The sequence below is a fragment of the Scatophagus argus genome, chromosome 9, assembly GCF_020382885.2.
Source record: "Scatophagus argus isolate fScaArg1 chromosome 9, fScaArg1.pri, whole genome shotgun sequence".
Lineage (NCBI taxonomy): Eukaryota > Metazoa > Chordata > Actinopteri > Scatophagidae > Scatophagus > Scatophagus argus.
This window is the reverse complement of record NC_058501.1, coordinates 20,092,423-20,110,637: the sequence shown is the minus strand read 5'-3', so window position 1 is coordinate 20,110,637 and position 18,215 is coordinate 20,092,423. Positions and strand designations below refer to the sequence as shown.

Sequence of the window (18,215 nt, the reverse complement as noted above, 5' to 3'; positions counted from 1 at the left end):
GTGGTAGAATCAGCTTTATTGACAGTATATATATTTTTACATACACACACTGAATTCGTCTTCTGCATTCTGCATTTGACCCATCCTTAGTTGAACACACACATGCAACACCCGGCAAATTACATGCAGTGAAACACACACATGAGCAGTGGGCAGCATCAGGCGCCCGGGGAGCATATTGGGGGTTAAGTGACTTGCTCAAGGGCACATCAGCCGGCTAATGACGGGGGGGAGCATTTTTCGCATTAATCACTCCACCGCACCCAAATTTTTCCTGCCCGTCCGGTGATGTTCATAATCTCCTATATTTAACCCTAAATGGATGGATAAATAATTAGATGAAACATTAAAAATTATTTTGCTTTAGATGATATTTTTACAATGTATTTTCACAGAATGTTAGGGAACAATGGTTTGAAATCACCTCAAAGGTACAGAACAGCTTTTGTTACCTGTAAGGGGATTTACCTTTCCTTTCTTTTCCTTATTTCCCGAGCAGCTAGAACAGGAAGTGTTCACCCCATTTAACTGTCCAACACAGAAAGAGAAACAGTGTCGCTAGCTGCATCAACTGGATGTTATATCAAGGGTCTATATAACTCTTGGGTGGATCCCTGGTTTAATACCCATTGTGCTCTTGGTTATGCAACTGCCACCAGATACCCCAATGGAATATTTTACAGTGCAGGCCTGACCTATATACAGATACCAGGGAAGATGTAATGGATCTCATTTTGAAGAGCCCAAGCTTTAGGGAAATGAATCATAATTACATTGTAAGCCACATCAATTAGCACAGTTGTATCACCTTTAACAGAGGATTTCCTATTATTGTATTTATATATTATGTAATAGATGGCCCTAAAGATCGGTACAGGGACCAACTGGGCATATTTTGACTGATTTTATCCACTAAAATTATGCCTCATTTGGTTATTCTGGCCAGCACTAACAGTCCACCTTTACGTTACTCATACAGGGTTTCCCATACATTCATTTGTGATCAACTAACAAGTAGACAAACTCCCTTGGCTCTACTGACAATCACAGATGCTCGGCAGAAAAACACAGACAAGACAGCATAGCGTCTCTCCTATAAATGATCTGAACATCCTTACTGTTAACTTGCTGCATACCCTGATGATACTGAATATGTCAGCCCCATGGAACATGGAACATGGAACAATTTCATAAATCATGACAACAAACTGCAATGACTGAGTAGAAATCCAGTACAGTTTTAGCTAAACATTGAAAATCCCATGAAACTGTATCAACAAGAAACTTATTATGAACATGTCATTAACTCATAATTTATTTACTGCTTGCATTAGAGAAATCCCTTCCATATGACCAAATTCAAATGACCTAGATCACAGCATGAAAGCAAAGAACTGAGATTGTTTGGCGAATCAACCTTTATAGGTTAATCCTTGGATGAAAACAAATTATTCTTTTAATTTACGCTGTCCGCTGCCTTGTCGAAAATTAAGCCAGGTCTGCAAGGTTTAGAAAGTCACCTTACATGGGCTTCTTCATTTAGTGAGTGCTCTCTATCTTTAACAGCACCAGGGACATAGCAGAGATGTCTTTATTTTGCTGTAGAAAAACAGCTTCAGCAGAAGTGGATGCTGTTTGGGGGCTGATGCTAAATTTTCCTATGTTGTTCTGTCCAAACGAGTAAAAACCAGTTCAGGCATGTTGCGTGTTATATTTCATAGCTGTTGGCCATTCTGTGACCCTTTCTTCATCAAAGCTGAATCATGTCAATGAAAATGATTCCTCTGTTCTATCTGAGATGGAGTCAGCTATGCTGCCCTTGACATATGAGTGGGCTCAGTGCTTGTAGTGAGAACAGGGCTGACAGAGGAGCAGAGGAAGAAGTAGGCATTGTAAATGATGATTTAACATGAGCGGAGAGATGGAACTGGCAATGCACCAGCAAAGTTCACTGCTGCAGCTAACACAAAAAAACAGCGATGAAATGTGAAATGGCTCATGTTAGGGGGAGTAAGTGGGAGGTAGAAAGGAAAAGAAACTGGGTTATTTCCAGTCAAGAAAAATTTGGGACAGCTACCTCCAAATGAATGAAACAGGACGTGAGGCTGCAAAGAGGACTGAACCTGGGAAACAAAAGAGGATTCTAACTCCTAGGAAACCATCGTGACTGCACGCTGCACAGAGAAGGACAGGGTGATTTCATGGTGAGAGGGATTTCTGGTGTTTGGAAAGGGGAGACACGGCAAAGGGCATGCTGTCCAGTTTTCCATCCTGCTCTTATCTTCTATTTTTCCCACCTGGCTCTTCGTTGGACAGGAGTCTAAAGAAGAACCTTTACATGGCTGGCAACACTAACAGGTTCTTTTCTTTTTGTCCTTCAGAAAGCTGTCTGTCTCCTCTTTCAAGTCCCCAGAAGATTGAATGGGAGATTGCAGGGCAAAACCTCTTGAGTGCAACAGGCATGATAGAACTTTGAAAAGGGGAACAGCAGTTTGGATAAATCCTGTGCCTCTGCACAGACAGAATTTCAATCGCAGCAGAGGGCGTGTGCCTGCCCTGGATCAATGGATGTATTGATGTCCACTTAAGTCATTTCTGGTACTAAGAGCACATGGGAGGCAACCAGTTTTGACTCTTGTACAGAGAAAAGCTTATTTCAGTCACTGCCAGAAAAGTTAAAGGCTGGGTCAAAATTCAGATATGCATGCTTTGATTTCTTTTTCCTTCCTTCTGAAAAAGACACACACACACACACACACATACAGTGAACCCCTGAGTTAAACCTGTCACACTAACACTTCTGAACAATATATCGAATATGCCAATGAATTTTCTTGAAAGCGTGTTGGTATCTAAATTAATGTTTAATGGCTACTTCAAAGTTTAAACTCCAAAGCAGTCTTTCAGAAAGCTAATTTGGGGTATACACAGTTATCATTTCATAACTCATCATAACTTTCTATACAGCAACAGAGCAAAGAAAAAGCAGCTTTAAAGATATTAAACCCCATCAGATAATGTTTGAAGATGGTGAGAGAACTTAATAAGGATGAGTTTGGGTGTCTTAGTCATAAAACTATCACCCAACATTCACCTTATCTTGGTGGTAGCCATCGTTTTTTTAAATTTATCTTTTCAGATAAGGTGCACAGAGTTAACATGGTCCATTGAAATGTATGCATGCCTTATTGATTATGATTCTGATCTCCAAAGCAAATGAGACACCATGAAGTTGCTTTGCGCCCGTTTCTCATTTACTAAGCAAGAGTATGAAAACTTTGAGGCGACCAAAGAAAAGTCTGTCTGAAAAGCTTAATTTATCGCCACTTATCTGTTCCTGTCATACAACTGAAGGGATACTGCATATAAAATGAGGATCCACATGCAGTGTAAGTTGTATACACTTCCAGCACTGATGACAGGTAATGTAAAGTTTAGAAACATCCAACAGATACTGAGCTTTTCTTTTATGTGGCATAATCACAACAAGCAGGCCATTTCCTGCCAGTCCCTGAAAAGGCACCAACCTCTCTCCCAAACCAAATCACTTGATGAATTGAAGTCTGCATGTAATTGGATGCAATCACTTCGCCCCCTCCCTTTCCTCTCTTGCATTCTAATGAGGTTTTAATGGGTCCTTGATTAGAAAAAGGCACGAAAACAGCTGTCAAGGCTGGCCAGGAAATGATGGATCATCGAGGAGACTTTGGTGTCCATTAAGGTCTATTCTGAGCCCAATCACTGGTAGGTGAGAAGATGAAAAGAAACTTTCATTATATTTAGTTTCCACTGAGACAATTCCCTGTGGAACAACGATCACCTCAGTATTCAAACCGATAGTCCGAGCATGTCAAGACTGTTTAGACAAATAACGACGTGGCTGCAACAGTTGTGGAGGAAGCAGTGTTCAAGGGTCAACTTCATAGTCACATGATAATATCCTACGCCATATTTCACATTTGGTTGGATACTGAACTGGTGACAGTAATCTTGGGTGCCCACAATGAAACTGTGCCGATTGTATAGATTTTCTGTGCTGCAGGGTTTAAAGTGTGTGTGAGGCATCATGTTTTAGAATTTGCAGTTTCTCTGCAGTGAAATCCATATCTGAAGCATTGACTGTCATGGATACAACTATTAGTTTTATCAGAATCAGTTTTATTGGCCAAACATCTGCCTACACAGCTTGTCACCTAAATCAAGTACAAGTTGTGCTTTTAACCCGGCATCCTAGAGGAGCAGTGGAGCACCATCATACGGTGCCCACAGACTAACTCCAGATCTAAGCCAGTGCCTTCGTCAAGGGCACAGACTAGAGAATTAGCATGTTTTTGGTGGGGGGTAGGGTGGGACCAGAGTACCGGGGGGATACACTCACAAGTGAAGGGAAAACATGCAAACTTGACACAGAAAGACTCTGTTCCAGTCAGGAACTGAACCCAGGAACTTTTTGCTGGGAGGCAACAGCGCTAAAGGTGATTGTGTGTCAATGTGATGAAGCTCTCCATTAGTCCTCTGTACTCCACTGTAAAAACAGTCTCTACATGAAGACTTTTCACTGTCAATTATTCACTGGATTCATGCATTTCAATCTAGTGATAATTCCATTTCACTAAAATAAAAAAATACACTTAATACCTTTTATTAAATTCTTTAAGGTCTTCACTATGTCTGTTATATGAGTCTGGACGGACATGGACTGACTGGAGAAGGGGTACAAATGCAATTTTAGTTTAAACCAAAAATGTATTTTCGCGCATATTATATCAAGTACAAAGACAAAAAGCAGGCATGACAGGTGAAGAAGATGTCAAAGAACAAAAAGCTGATAGGAGGACCTCATGTCAGAGGATATGCTTATCAGAAATGGCAGGTTCATCAGGTCTTTTTTATTATTACATCAACAAATCATCATATTATTACATTATTTTATTGCTTGTCAAAACATGAAGAGGAAGCCCGCATCAAAGAAGGTCTTGTCATGTCTAAATATTAAAATGCCTGATTCATATTCTGGCCTGTGGCTAATGTCATGTCGGATTTACTGTAAACACAGGCTGCAAACTGAGGAAAAACGACAACACTAGTCTGCAAGTTCTTACTACGAATACGAGTGTGTGTGGGGGGGACTTTGTATGCGATGAGATCTCAGACTTTATATCAAAACTTGCATTTACAAAACTGACAATTCTGGCTACAAACACTGCATTAAACAAATAAATGTCAGCAGTGTAAGGCAATAAAAACAGTTACAATAAACATAATACAATCAGCTCTGTTCAAAGCTGCTACAGTTCTTTTATGGTTGCTGTTTTTTTTTTTTTTTGTTTGTTTAATTCTCCACTCATTCTTCTTGCAAAGTGATCTGAAAGTGGTATCAGCTGTGGTATCACAGTCTGGTCCCTACACAATGACCTATACATTGAGGGTGTGATATCCTGCGGGATGCAGATAAAATGCAAAAAGATCCAACAGGGAATAAATGTTTGCCACAGTTACATTGACTGTGGTTTTCATTCATAATTTATGCGAGTAAAAGAACAGAACGAGCATGAATTGTGAATAAGCATCAATGATTAATATAACATGATAAGTCATTCGGGGTGTGCGGTAAGTATTTATTCCTTGTTGGTTTGCCATACATGTTTCACCTGGTACATGTACAAACTCATTACATATTTTGTGCTTCAGGTGCTGATCTGCAAAAGCAATCAAAAAAAAATCAGGCACTAAACAGACAGAAGCTGCACTAGTTGAGTTTTTTTAGCCTGGCTGAAGAAGTACTTCACAAACGTCTGAGGAAAAGTGTTTAAAATGTTCTATTGTCAGAGTTCAAGACAACACAACAGCCCCCATCACCTCCCCCTTTTCTACCATGAACACTGAAAGAAAGAAAAAGGCAACACTGACGTGAGATGTTTCTGGTGGACCTGGAAGCTGAGGAGTCTTGCAAAAGAAGAGAAACTAACAAAAGGTGGGCCTCAGCTGCTTTGTCCCAGCAGTTATTCTTAGTCTCACAGTCACTGCTAATGCATGATGTGAAGAGAAGTCCTGGCAACCACAGCAAGTATTGTGTGTTGATATTCCAGAGGCAGGTGTGGCCACTAAAAGCTTATAAATAACACCCCATCCTTCCATACAATGTTGAAGCCTTGAGTGATGCCTTCTTTCCTAATAGGCCCAGTGTGGTTTTTAGTCCCCCCTCAATCAGCACCATTGGATACACAAAACCACCCAACCATGACAACACAGATAATAATAAACAAAAAAGTGGATTTCATTCAAATTTTGGTTTGCAGAGAAAATAAAACTTTTCACTTTCACTGATATGTCAGGCTTCAGTCTAATGAACTCTGCCAGACGGAGTGCCCTGTTTAATGAGACATAACAGTGGACATGTTCCAGGAACTGATCAAAGAAGCAAGAACTGGGAAGATCCAGAAAAGGAGATGGTGCACGGATCAGTTCAAATCAAGTATGACTACAAGAACAACAAGGGGACAAGTGGAAGAGAAGTGAAAGGAGAAGATAAAGAAATAGAAGAAGAATGAAAAGTGGATCAGGTGTGAAGGCTCAGCTGTTGCCTCCACCATTATTAACCTCTTGCTTTTTTAAAAAACAGAGTCCAAGGTCAGATTTGGAAAAAGACTTGTTCCTTTCCTCTCCTTTCCCTTGCTCCCCACCCCCCCACACACATCCCTCTGTCCTCTCGCTTGTCATTCCTGCTCCTTTAATTTTGGATGCCTTGTACCCAGGTGGGATAGTGCAGAGAGGGCTGAGATAAATGTATATTTCTTTTAGTGACAGTTATTAAGCAGGCATTTGTAGTTCCATCGCAGCCAGCTGCTCTCCCGAGACTGCTCCAGCTGTTCGGGTCATTTTGCCCAGCCTGTCTTATTGTACAGGGAGCTACTGTGTCGTTTCTTGGCTGCTTGTCCTCGGAGCCGCCTGTAAGTCAATATGACTGATGGAAAAGATCTGTGTGGGTGCATGTGGTGGTTCTGTGTGTCCCATTAGGACTGAGTGTAAAGTTGAAAGTGTGTGTGTGTGTACGGGGGAGGTGTCATTGGTCTATATTTACCAACTTAAGAATGAGAGAGCATTGTGTCGTCCACATTCTTGGCACTGAAGGCCACTTTGTGCTCAGGGTCACCCTCACCACTTCATCAAGGGAGGCATAGGGAGAGGAGAGAGTGAGGTGGACGCAGACAGACAGAGAGAGGCAATACTGAGAGGTGAGACAGCAAGACTGAACAAGATCTTCAAGGAGACTGGCAGACAGGCAGACAGAAGAGGAAGCGGGATATATCTGTCCTACAGATCTTTGACCCTCAGGGGACTTCCTTTCTTCCTTCCTTTCAAGAAAGCGTGAGTGGGATTTCCTTTGCTCAGCCTTCATCTAAATCGAGAACAAACAGCACACAGTCTTTTTAAAGAGATTACCGATGCATTAGAGTACCTGATAACCCTCAACGAAATATAAAACCACGACACTAGCAGGAGTAAAATTCACATTTTTTCTTTGTTTTGTGAGAAAGGTTTCTTTTGTCTGGTTCTTTCTCTTGAGAGTCTTTCCTTGCTTCTCCAGCTAGTTGAACTTCTTAATGGTCTCATCTTTTGATGGCCTCAGTGGATGCAGCTTTTAATTACTCTCTGAGGAAGGCACAGCACAAGCTCCTGCGTTCAGACAAATCTTTGCTCTTCAGTGAGTACAATAGTATATCACTTAGCCCCGTGTTCCTCTGTTGAGGCCGTTTTTTTGTTTTTTCCACTATTTTTATCAGGAGACTTGGGAAGTGAGCTCTCAATTCACTCCAGAGACTGAACACTGTACTTTGTGTAGAAAAGAGCACTGCTTTTCTTTTGCCCCCCCCCCAGGGACCCGTGATCCAGGCCTACCCACGGAGAGTGATCAATTTTAATGTGCCAGAGGTCGACCCTCTATTAACAGTGTTCAAACAAAGCTCCCTTCCTTGCACAACAGTGAGCCACAAAAAGAGCAACGGGGGAATCAGATGGCCTGCTAGCCTATTAGTTTGTTCGCTAACTCGTTTCTGTTTTCCACAATGTAATTGAAGGAGATGAGAAGAAATAACACATTACGCTTGTTTATTGCGCTAACACAGGTGGTTGCCATTGGGACTGGGTGAATGAAGCCATCATTCAGGCGCGACCTGATTCTGTTTGTTGGATGTGTTATGCACTCACTTCCCCAGAGAAGCCGCATGATTAATGATGGGCAGGGTGTGGGCAGCAGCATGGCGGGACTCAACTGATGAATTACTGGTGGCTCGGCGACCCACAGAAGGGTGATTCATTCAGCGTGGGACTGAATCACACCTTTTCGCCACATCTACACCTGAAACCACACCGCAATGACAGAGAAACTTGACATGACCAATGGTTTATATAATTTGGAGTTCATTTCAAAATGGCTCAAATGAACGTGAGATAATAATAAAAAAAAAAAGCACAAAGATGATAAAACAGAAAATCTTACAGTTTTAGATTTTTGGCTGGACAAAACAAGACCTGACACATCACCTTGGACTCTGGGAAAATGGGGCTGCATTTTTCATTATTTTTGGACATTTTGTAGACCAACACATTGATAAAAAAAAACCAAAAAAAAACAACAACAACAAAATAAACCCCAACATAATAATTAATGAAAATAACAAGAAACTGCAGCCCTTGCTGCTTTGAAAGTTCAACAATTATTTCAAAATTGCCTCTGTTTTAAAGTGCTTACTATTAAAAGTGCGTAAATGACAGTATGAATTAGAACTGAAAGTATTAGTCAAGTAATCAAACTATTTTCTTCATCATTTAATCATTAAAGTTCTTGAAATGTTAAATGTTTACTGGTTCCTGCTTCTTAAGTACAATGATTGCTGCTTTTTTTGTCATCAATGATAGTAAAGAAAGAGCTTTTCTGTTTTGATTCGGTTGGTTGGACAAAAGAATCCATTGGAAGATGTCATTTTGGGAATTAATCTTACTGAAAGATTTTTTTTTATATATCCAGGAAATTTGCAGTAAATTTTGATTTAAAAACATCCTTAGTAGCACCTTGTTGTGTCTTTGGGTTGCAAACCCCAAGACATGTTTCCCTTTAGACAGAACTCATCATCATCACAGAGTCAAAAGGTGCAGCATTTTGCAAACACTTAGCACACCCTTTGGTCACCATTCTAATTCTCAAGGGACGAGGATTCACACAATTTGCAGTTCTGCACCGTCATGACATGAAACAGTCATTACTTTACTACCTCACCCGTGTAAAGCACTAGAAACGTAACTACACTAAGGTCCCATCTAAATACAAAGCACAACATAAAGAGTCGTGCCTCTCGCCGAGGCTGAAGCGTCTACAGTAGAAAGTGGCCATGCATTTAGCAGTTCGTCTGCACTCAGTCTGAAGCACACAGCTTTGAGTTGTTCCAAACACAAGCGTCTGTTGACTCCTTACAAACACAACGTAGCTAAGTTCCTGGCTGAGGCGACGGCACCTTTTGTGTCTGACTGTCTCAGATTGACTCTGCGTGGCACTGCCTCATACATCTCTGCATCCTCAGCCTCCAGCTTCCCTTCCCTCTACAGGTGCCGGTTGGGGAGGTTACCATGGAAACCAGGATAGTGACGCAACGAGAGCAGGAGGAGCAGTCGACCCAGATGTCTCACAGCATGCAGCTGTCCTCCCAGATCAAGAAGAAGACATTCACTTCCAGGTGCAAACGTGTTCTCCTGACATCAGTGGTGAAAGTTTAAAAGGATGAATGGAAGTGTGGAAGTTTTCAGATCATTTACTTTAGTGAGAGTAACAATACAGCATATACATCACAAGTAGTCCTGTACTTAAATTCTCAACCCTGTAAAAGCACAGAAGTATTATTAGCATACTGTACCTAAAGTATCATGGAAGAGGCACGGATGTATCAATGTGTAAGCAGCATTTCACTGTTGTAGCTGCTCAAGGTGGAGCTAATTTTATCTACTCCATTTACATGTAGGTAGTTGAGTTCCCAGTCAAGCAAATAACTACCAGAATACAATCAATGTACTTTTTACAGTAAATGTACTTTTCCGCCACTGTTGGACACATAGTAGAACACAGCAGGAGAGCAATATTGTATTTCTAACCTCTAACCTTTTTTTTGGGGGGGGGGGGGGGGCGCATGCTATTTTTAAAGGATCAGGTACAAGTATTAACGACTACCGTCCGTGTAGCGAATGTCTGACGTGGTTTATTCCTGTGTGGCATGGACCCCCGTTGTGGTCCAAAAGAGTTATGTCTTCAGAGGCTTATTACAGCTGATTTACAGTGACCAAGCATCAAAGTCAATGACACACGGAAGGAAAAGACTTTTATATCGCATAGTTTTCTTGGTTTGACGAGCTGAACTGTGAGCCTTCCGAACACAAACACACTCCTGTATTTTCTGGCAAAAAAAAAAAAAAAGGCTGTGTAATGAGTATTATGTAGTAGCAGCTTGAAAGGCTCCACCTGTAACACTACAGCACTGAAAAACAATGCTCATCTCGACAAGTCATCAAGTTTCATAGCCCTCAACCCCAATTTTAATTAGAAACAAGAGGAAAACCGAGCAGACATGATCCAGTGCAGTATCTCTCGTTTCGGGCATTTTTCAGAAATTAGTTTCTTGAAATGAGACAAAATAAGGGAAATTGCTACACTAATCTAGAAAACGGCACTTCAGGCCATCTAACTCATGGAGAAAAAAAAAATTATGAATACTGGAATAAAGTTAAATTATCTCACCCTACAGCAGATTCATTCATTTGTTCAAAAAACTGATGTGGGATTAACAGATTAAATTACTTGTTAGGACCCAGAATGTTTTGCACTAAACATACATTTTAACCAACAGCACAGAACAATTACACACAGTAAAGAAAAAAAATGTTCACAGTTTCTGGCCTAAGCACACAGTGTATAAATAATAATGTGAGTAAATATGATTAGTATTATGCTGCTCAGTGAGAGTAAAGATATTCTGATTGATCACGACTGATTTGTTTTTTCAGCTGCAGGATGACATTAAGTATTTATTAAAGAGAAACACATGGCTGGTTATTCTGAGCTCAGTGAGACCTTACGTTCGCTCACGTATACCCTGTGGGCCACTGGGGGTAGCTGCTAGCACCACAAATTCACATACAGTATTCACAAACACGTCGCTGAGACCCTCTCCACCACTGTCTGTCCGCCTCTTGCTTGGGAATGAAGTCCTCTTTCACCCCACACACACACACACACACACACACACACACACACACACAGTCCCTTTGCAAAAACTCAGTGGTTACATTGCAGCGTTTCCCTGCTAAAGCTCAGTCTAACTTTCACTACTGTAAGTTTCAGCATGACTGAGGCCTGAAGTCACACACGAACGCTCGACCACAAAACACACACGTATACTACAGCTAGGTGGAGTCGGCCATTGAGTAAATGAAGAAAACTTTGTGTAGTTGCAGTTCAGTTACTTTGTGGTTAGTGGTGTTATTGCAGCACACATGAGAGGTGTTCCAGTCAGCTAGTGAGTTGAAAGACAAATATGAACAAAGGCAATAGTGTGACTACAATAATGAGCTTCACCAGCTCTGAAAATAAGCTATAAAACAATGACCTCTCAGGTTAAAATAAAAGAATACGGCAGCAGCATCGGCTCACTTTTCACATCAGTGTGATGCATGACCTTTCTCAAATGATAATGATAATAATAACTGCTAAATAAATAAATAAATAGGTAAATAAAAAGCTCCTATGAGCTCCAATGAAGATCATGTGGTACGAGTGAAAGCTCCAGAACAGCAACTAAATTCAGCAACTAAGTTTTGAGATTCACCCAAAACGTATCCTGTTTCCCTTCATGACATTTTAGCTCATCTGTTTGCTCAACACAACACAGTTGCTGCTGACTTAACTAGATATAAGATCTTACAAGTATTATGTGTGATAGAGCCTTACTTCATTATACTGTGAAATGAAAAAAGCAGGCATACCAGTGCTCCCAGGTGAGTCAAGTGAAATCTAATAGAAATCACTTCTGGTCCTGCCCTAATAGTCTCATGTCAAATTTGCCTTCATTTTCACAGCCCCCCTGCTGCAGTGAGTTATTAAATTAGGTTAACCTGTGGGTCTGCAATCTCCATCACAGAATAAAGGGAATTAGACCATTTTTTTTTCTCCTTAGGGATGATGAAAATAAGCAATTATTCCTTCAGGCTTAGTTCAGTACAATCTCTCTTTGTTAAAAAAAGGAGCAGGATAGACAAAGCATTGTGAAAATTTACACTTAGGACATCCTCACTGGGAACACACTCAGATTTATCTTCATGTGGATTGAACAAATTGTCCTCTGGGTAGGTTTATCAGCCAAAACCACTAAAGAAAAGAACAGTTTTGCCTACAGAGTTTAGTTTTTTCTGTGTTGTACAGTAGATATTCAACTATAGTACAAGTTGTTGGCAGCGACGAGGACAGATATTTCAGTGAAATAGAAATTTAAGTTACATCACGTTAATATTTGCAGGAAGGCTGCAGTCTCTAAACTTTAAAAATTCATTCTCTTGCACAAACAAAAGCAGTATCAGCTCTTTCCAGTGTGTTTGTTTGCTCGCGTGTGTGCACATGTGTGTGAATGATCCCGTTCACTTGCATGCCATGAGTGTTTGTGTCTCGTGTCTCTGTGTGTGTGTATCTGCAGGCTGGACCTGTTCAATACTGCCCAGCCGCAAGCTTTACGCTACATCATTCAACGGCCTGAGCCTCTCAGTACACATTCAAAGGGAACCTAAACAAAGGAAAAGAGAAAAATAAGACAGCAAAAGCAGAAGTTGTCCTCTGAGCACCGTGAAATGGGGAAATTTTCCAGCTTACAAACAAAAGAAAACGAGAAGTTATGTTGATTTGCATCGCTATTTGTAAGAAGGCTTGTTGAAGGTAATGCCTAAGGCTAGATGTTAACAGCAACGGTAGTTGGGGAGGAGGGGGGGGTTCCATAATACACACCTGTGTAAATATACAGCTCTGGCAGAACTTTATAGTTTTTAAAAGGTTGTAAATACACAACAGTAGCAAAGCACTTCAATGCTGGGCAAAACCGTGCGATAACTACAGATCTATCTCTAACACATTAAAAAACATGGAAAGCATTAAAACTTCCTCCTCTCATTGTGGTTGTAATTACTCTTGTTAACAGAGCAGCAGCCATCGGTGGATAAACGGAGAGGGAAAAAAATAATGCTTCTCTTGTTACAGTTTCACTGCCTCAAATGACCTTGTCACCAAAAACAAACGCCCCTCTCCTGTTTGTGGGGGCACACATAGTAAAGGTCAACTCGGTTTATTGTTGGTGCTTTAAATCGAGAGCTCATGCTTTAGTGTAGGTTTACACACGTGTGCCTATTGTTTGCATGACCATATGCCCACCATGAAGAGACTACTTAAAGACAGCAACTGGCAGAGCGTCTGATGTGGAATCCCTTCACTGCAAGTGTCCAGTGACAGTGTGTTTTGTGTCTTTGGTTTATCGTCTTCAGTTTGTATTCCTCAACTGGAACACAAACAACTCGCCCACCAATTGACACAGACTGCGGCTTAAAAACTAAACACTGCTGACTGCACGCTATGATGACGAACAATTACAATTGCCAGTGTACCGTGAACAACCTATTGGCTCAGATCCCAAACCCTTTGGCTCATACCCTACACCACACTCCACTACACCACCCTATCCTAACTGAGTACTACGTACTGAGTGTTGCACTAGTTCCTCTACCTCACTGCTAATATAGTTAGCCTACTGCCTATCGCTGTACACACCATACTGTCCATTGCACTAGTGATTTATAGTTAATTTAACATCTGTAAATTGTGTTATAGTTTCCGCCTACACTGGATGCACATTTAAGCACATATCCATCTGTATAGTATGTTCATAGTACTTAGAATCTCTGTATATTATGACAACTACCTGTATATCATGTTTATATTATGTCTGTTGCATAGACACCCATACATACCCTGTACATACTGTAAAATATTGTATATGAGGCACTTACTGCTTATTGCACTTCTGGTTAGATGCCAAACTGCGTTTCGTTGCATTGTACTTGTACATGTGTAATGACAATAAAGTTGAATCTAATCTAATCTAATAAACACCACACTATCACTATTTGTCTGTGTGCACATCAGCAGCCCCATGTTCCTCTTGATTATATAAGCTCCCTATAGACAATAGCATGTGGCTTTGCACTCCAGTGAATAAAAAGGGGAACACTGGCAGAGCAGAAGCGACTGATGACGGTCATAACATTTTTCGTACAGATAAAGCAGGTCGTACGCTGCCCTGATTGAGTAACTGGAAAAGGCCATGCACCCCACACATTGGAGGCAACCAGTAGATTTATCAGATAACATACAAATGCATTCAGTAAAGAAAAAAATGCACCACTCGTTCCTCATATCAATACAAAAGCACACAGTTCATGCCCAGTGGTCGTGCAACACAAAACTGTGGCCAGTCGACTGTGACCAACAACAACAATGCCATTGTAGCTGATGACTGTAAGCTGGAGAGAAACTCAGAACTAGCGTCAAATCCCTTGCACGTGTACAGATACTCAACCGGTGAAGCTAATACTGAATTTGATATCTTGTTCTGAACTCTCATCTCTCGCTTGGGAAAGAAATATGCTGGAAACTACAATATAGTCCCATAAAAGCGTATTTCTTATTAGACACGAGCTCAATCTTATTCTGAAACTGTAATATTTTAAAACACATTGTAGCGTGTGTTTATACTGATCAATAACAAATAGCCCACACTTGGCGGCTGACCTCCGAGCTGCACAGATTGACAGGGCGCCTCAGTGCAACAAACAATACTGACATCCTGTCTCTCACAGGCTCTCACTTCTTTGCAGTCTGTTGTTTTGTTTGATTTCGACTTTGTCACTGTTCACCTCGCAAGGTCTTCACAACAGAAAGAGGAAACAAAAATATGCATTAGAGCTGTTTTCAATCTGGAGATATGAAATGCCAGTTTTAAACTGAACTCCTGGAGTTCATGTCTATAGTGCTTTCCTACATTAGTGGAGGCCTCTCTCTGATGTATGGCCACCTCTGCTGTTCACACAGAGAATAGGAAAGCCACTACTGCTTTCTAGTGGCAGAGGAGAATAGTGATGTGATGAACTTGAGATTGGATAATGCGCCATAGACTGTGACAAAATGAATAGACATGCTAATATGAACACTCAATCCTTCCATCTACAGAATAAATAACTGTGAAGGATGACAAGGGAACTTATCCATTTTATAATCTTTCACCTGTGTCATTTGATGATATGCAAGATATCTAGTGTTAATCAGGCTTTGTTTTTGTTTTTACAACATTCGCTGAACGCAACAGTGATGAGGAAGCCTCCTACTGTGATTTCTATCCCATCATCCCTGCTGACCTGATGTCGGTCAAGGAGATCCTGGACATGGACAACCTCCCCCGCCACAGGACATGGTGAGACACAAGAGCCAGCAAAATATACGGCAGTTGTGTGTAATTTCACAGGATAATATCAATATGCATGATACAATATATTTTCTGGTCAATCAACTGGGAAATTGTTAATGGGCATAATGATCAGACAGCAGACAAGAAGACAGACAGAAGAAAACCAATTCACTTTCGTATTCTAATTTTCGCTCACATATGCAGTGAAATGCTGCATTGCAGGCTGTTGTTAGGGGACAGCAGCTTTGACACATGAGCAGACTGATGTGGACAAAACAGGGAATACGATGATCCATTGCAAAAATGCCTGCAACTGCCACGATAATCATCCTTATGATCATCTCTCTCATTGGTAACCCATAATTGTGGGTCACACCGTTGTTCGTAGGTAACAAATTTGCATATTTAAGAGCCATGTTTATCTAACTCTTTGTGGGTACAAAATGGCAGCAACAGAGGATTACTCTTTTCTTCTGAATCAAATACTTAAAGCAAGCGTCCACTTCCCTCCAGAGGACTTCATTCCAGGATCATCTGTGCTCATCGTGAAATTCTGCCTCCCTGTCAGTAGTCAACACCACATCTTCTCTCTCCACTTTAATTGAAAATGTGGAGTGGGTCAAGTTTCACTGTTGCTCTGCTTTGCGAGCCAAGAGCTTTTAAGCCAACAGAAAGTCTCAATAAACAACAGAGATCAGGGCTCTTTTTGTCAAAGGCCAGCTGGGAACTCTCACTATTTACAGTTTTAAGGATGTCATGAATCCAATAAGCCATAGCCTGCTGAGTAATTCAGTGAAATTATTGTATCTGTATTTTTGTGCTGATGGGAAAGAGGAAAGAGCCTCAACTTACTGGAAGAAAGACGAGCTGAAACTCAGTGGATCATCACCAAATGTATGAAATGATCACACAGATCTAGCACATCCACTTTGATTATTTTATGGTTTCCAAGTTATTTTTAAAATACAAAAGATAAGATAAGTTTTTGTTTTATTAGTCAGCTAATTCTCATTGCAGATTAGCACTGAGTGGAATACATTTCTAGCCAAAATAAAAACATAACAGTAATATTACATAACTTGCTAACACACAATACCTTGTGTTTAGAGTGCATGGAGGAATTAAAACTCACCTAGAAGGAAACATGAATGCATTTAGTCCAATATAGAACACAGGGTTGTGGTACATTTCTGCCTCTTGTGGCCAGAATGAGTATTACAACAAATACAAACAATCTTGGGGAAAAAATTCACCTGTCATAACATCTTGATCGCCCCCTGCTGGCTGGTAACAATACTGGTGATAAATCCCTCCACCTCCATGTTAGCAAAGGAGACTCAGCAAACTAAAATGTCATGTATGTTCGTGTATGTACGTTTTTTCTAGCTGGACTTAATTTCCCACTGTTACAGAGTCTTTAAATCAGAATCTGAGAGAATTATGTTGACGACATGTGTGAGCCATCTTTTACTTTTTAAGTGTCTTATGGTCGTGTTGAAGGGACAGGATTACTGCTCAGCTGTCATGGAATAGATGTCACATTTCTAAAAATAACTCCCAGAAAAGAAAGGTTTAGGTCACCATGAACAGGAAGCAAAGGGATTGTTGCCTCTTGTGACATGATTTGCTTTACCAAAATCCTTTTTCTACCGTAAAAACTTGCTGTGTCTGGATCACATAGTATCTGTGGTGGGACTTACTAGCACTTTCACATTTTTAGGATTAGAAGACGCCTTTTTTTCCTGTTCTCTCATCCATCCGGTTGATTAGAGTCTTGCTGCGTCAAAAAATAATTTAACATCTCTCTATTATGCAGACGTCTTCATCAGTGCCAAAAATAACAGATATTTTCTTCTGTAAGCCGTGAAAGCAAGCTTTGGTTGGCAACACTAAGTAGATGGACGAACAGAGGTCACAATGAGGACAGAAGGAGAAGATGGGTAATAGTAGAAGGATGGAGAGTGAAAAGAGGGGAAGTCATCGAGGGTGCAATCACACTCATTTGAAAGACAAAACACATCTGACAGTAATGAACCTCAGCTGCAGAGATGTGGCCCTGCCAACTAGGACTCTCATTAGATGTCCTCTCCCATGCCACCACCATAACCTTCCATCTCATCAATGAGTGTCTATCCTATCCTCTAAAGTGCTTAGCTCTAACTTGTCCGTTTCCACCTGTTTTCCACCTGTTAAAGCCCTCCACCACTTGAATTCCCTCTCAAGAGCAAATTCACCATTGAGCCTCAATTCTTTACAAATCTTGCCGCCCCTCAGAATTGCTGAGATAAATACGGTGTGGATGGATATTTTAGACTGGAAGCTGGAAATCCAGTAATGCTGGAGCCGGTTGTCTCCTCCCAGGATGGAAGAGAAAGGATGAAGCTGAAAGATCTCAAGGATTGGCATGCTATTTCTGGAAGGCTTGAATGTTGCAAGATGGGGGAGCATGACATTTGTTTTGATTTGTGTGGAAATTAATGTGCTAGCTCTTTGCATGTTGGCAAGTGGGGCTGCAGTTGCACATTACCTTCTGATTCGAACAATGGTCTTATCCTCTCCTCATGGTAAGGGGTAACATGTAAATTATGCAGCTGACTCATACACGCCTGGTTCATCCCGGCAGGAGGGGTTTGCTGCTCTTCGCACCAGTAAGCAATGTTAAAATTTCCATTT

General features: G+C 40.9%; 1 protein-coding gene across 3 annotated transcripts in view; it reads left to right on the top strand.

The window, feature by feature from the left end:
- Window positions 1-7,228: 7,228 nt before the first annotated feature.
- Window positions 7,229-18,215, top strand: part of myom3 (myomesin 3) — a 51,833-nt gene continuing 40,846 nt past the window's right edge. For 2 of the 3 annotated variants that reach the window (XR_006844234.1, XM_046398412.1), the window contains exons 1-3: window positions 7,242-7,368; window positions 9,604-9,731; window positions 15,444-15,548. Coding sequence is in view for 2 of the 3 variants with exons in the window: in XM_046398412.1 (XP_046254368.1) it covers window positions 9,625-9,731; window positions 15,444-15,548 (212 nt within the window). In the remaining variant the exon portion in view is untranslated. Of the gene's footprint in view, window positions 7,369-7,588; window positions 7,706-9,603; window positions 9,732-15,443; window positions 15,549-18,215 lie in introns of all 3 variants that reach the window. The other variant, XM_046398414.1, reaches the window with a different exon arrangement.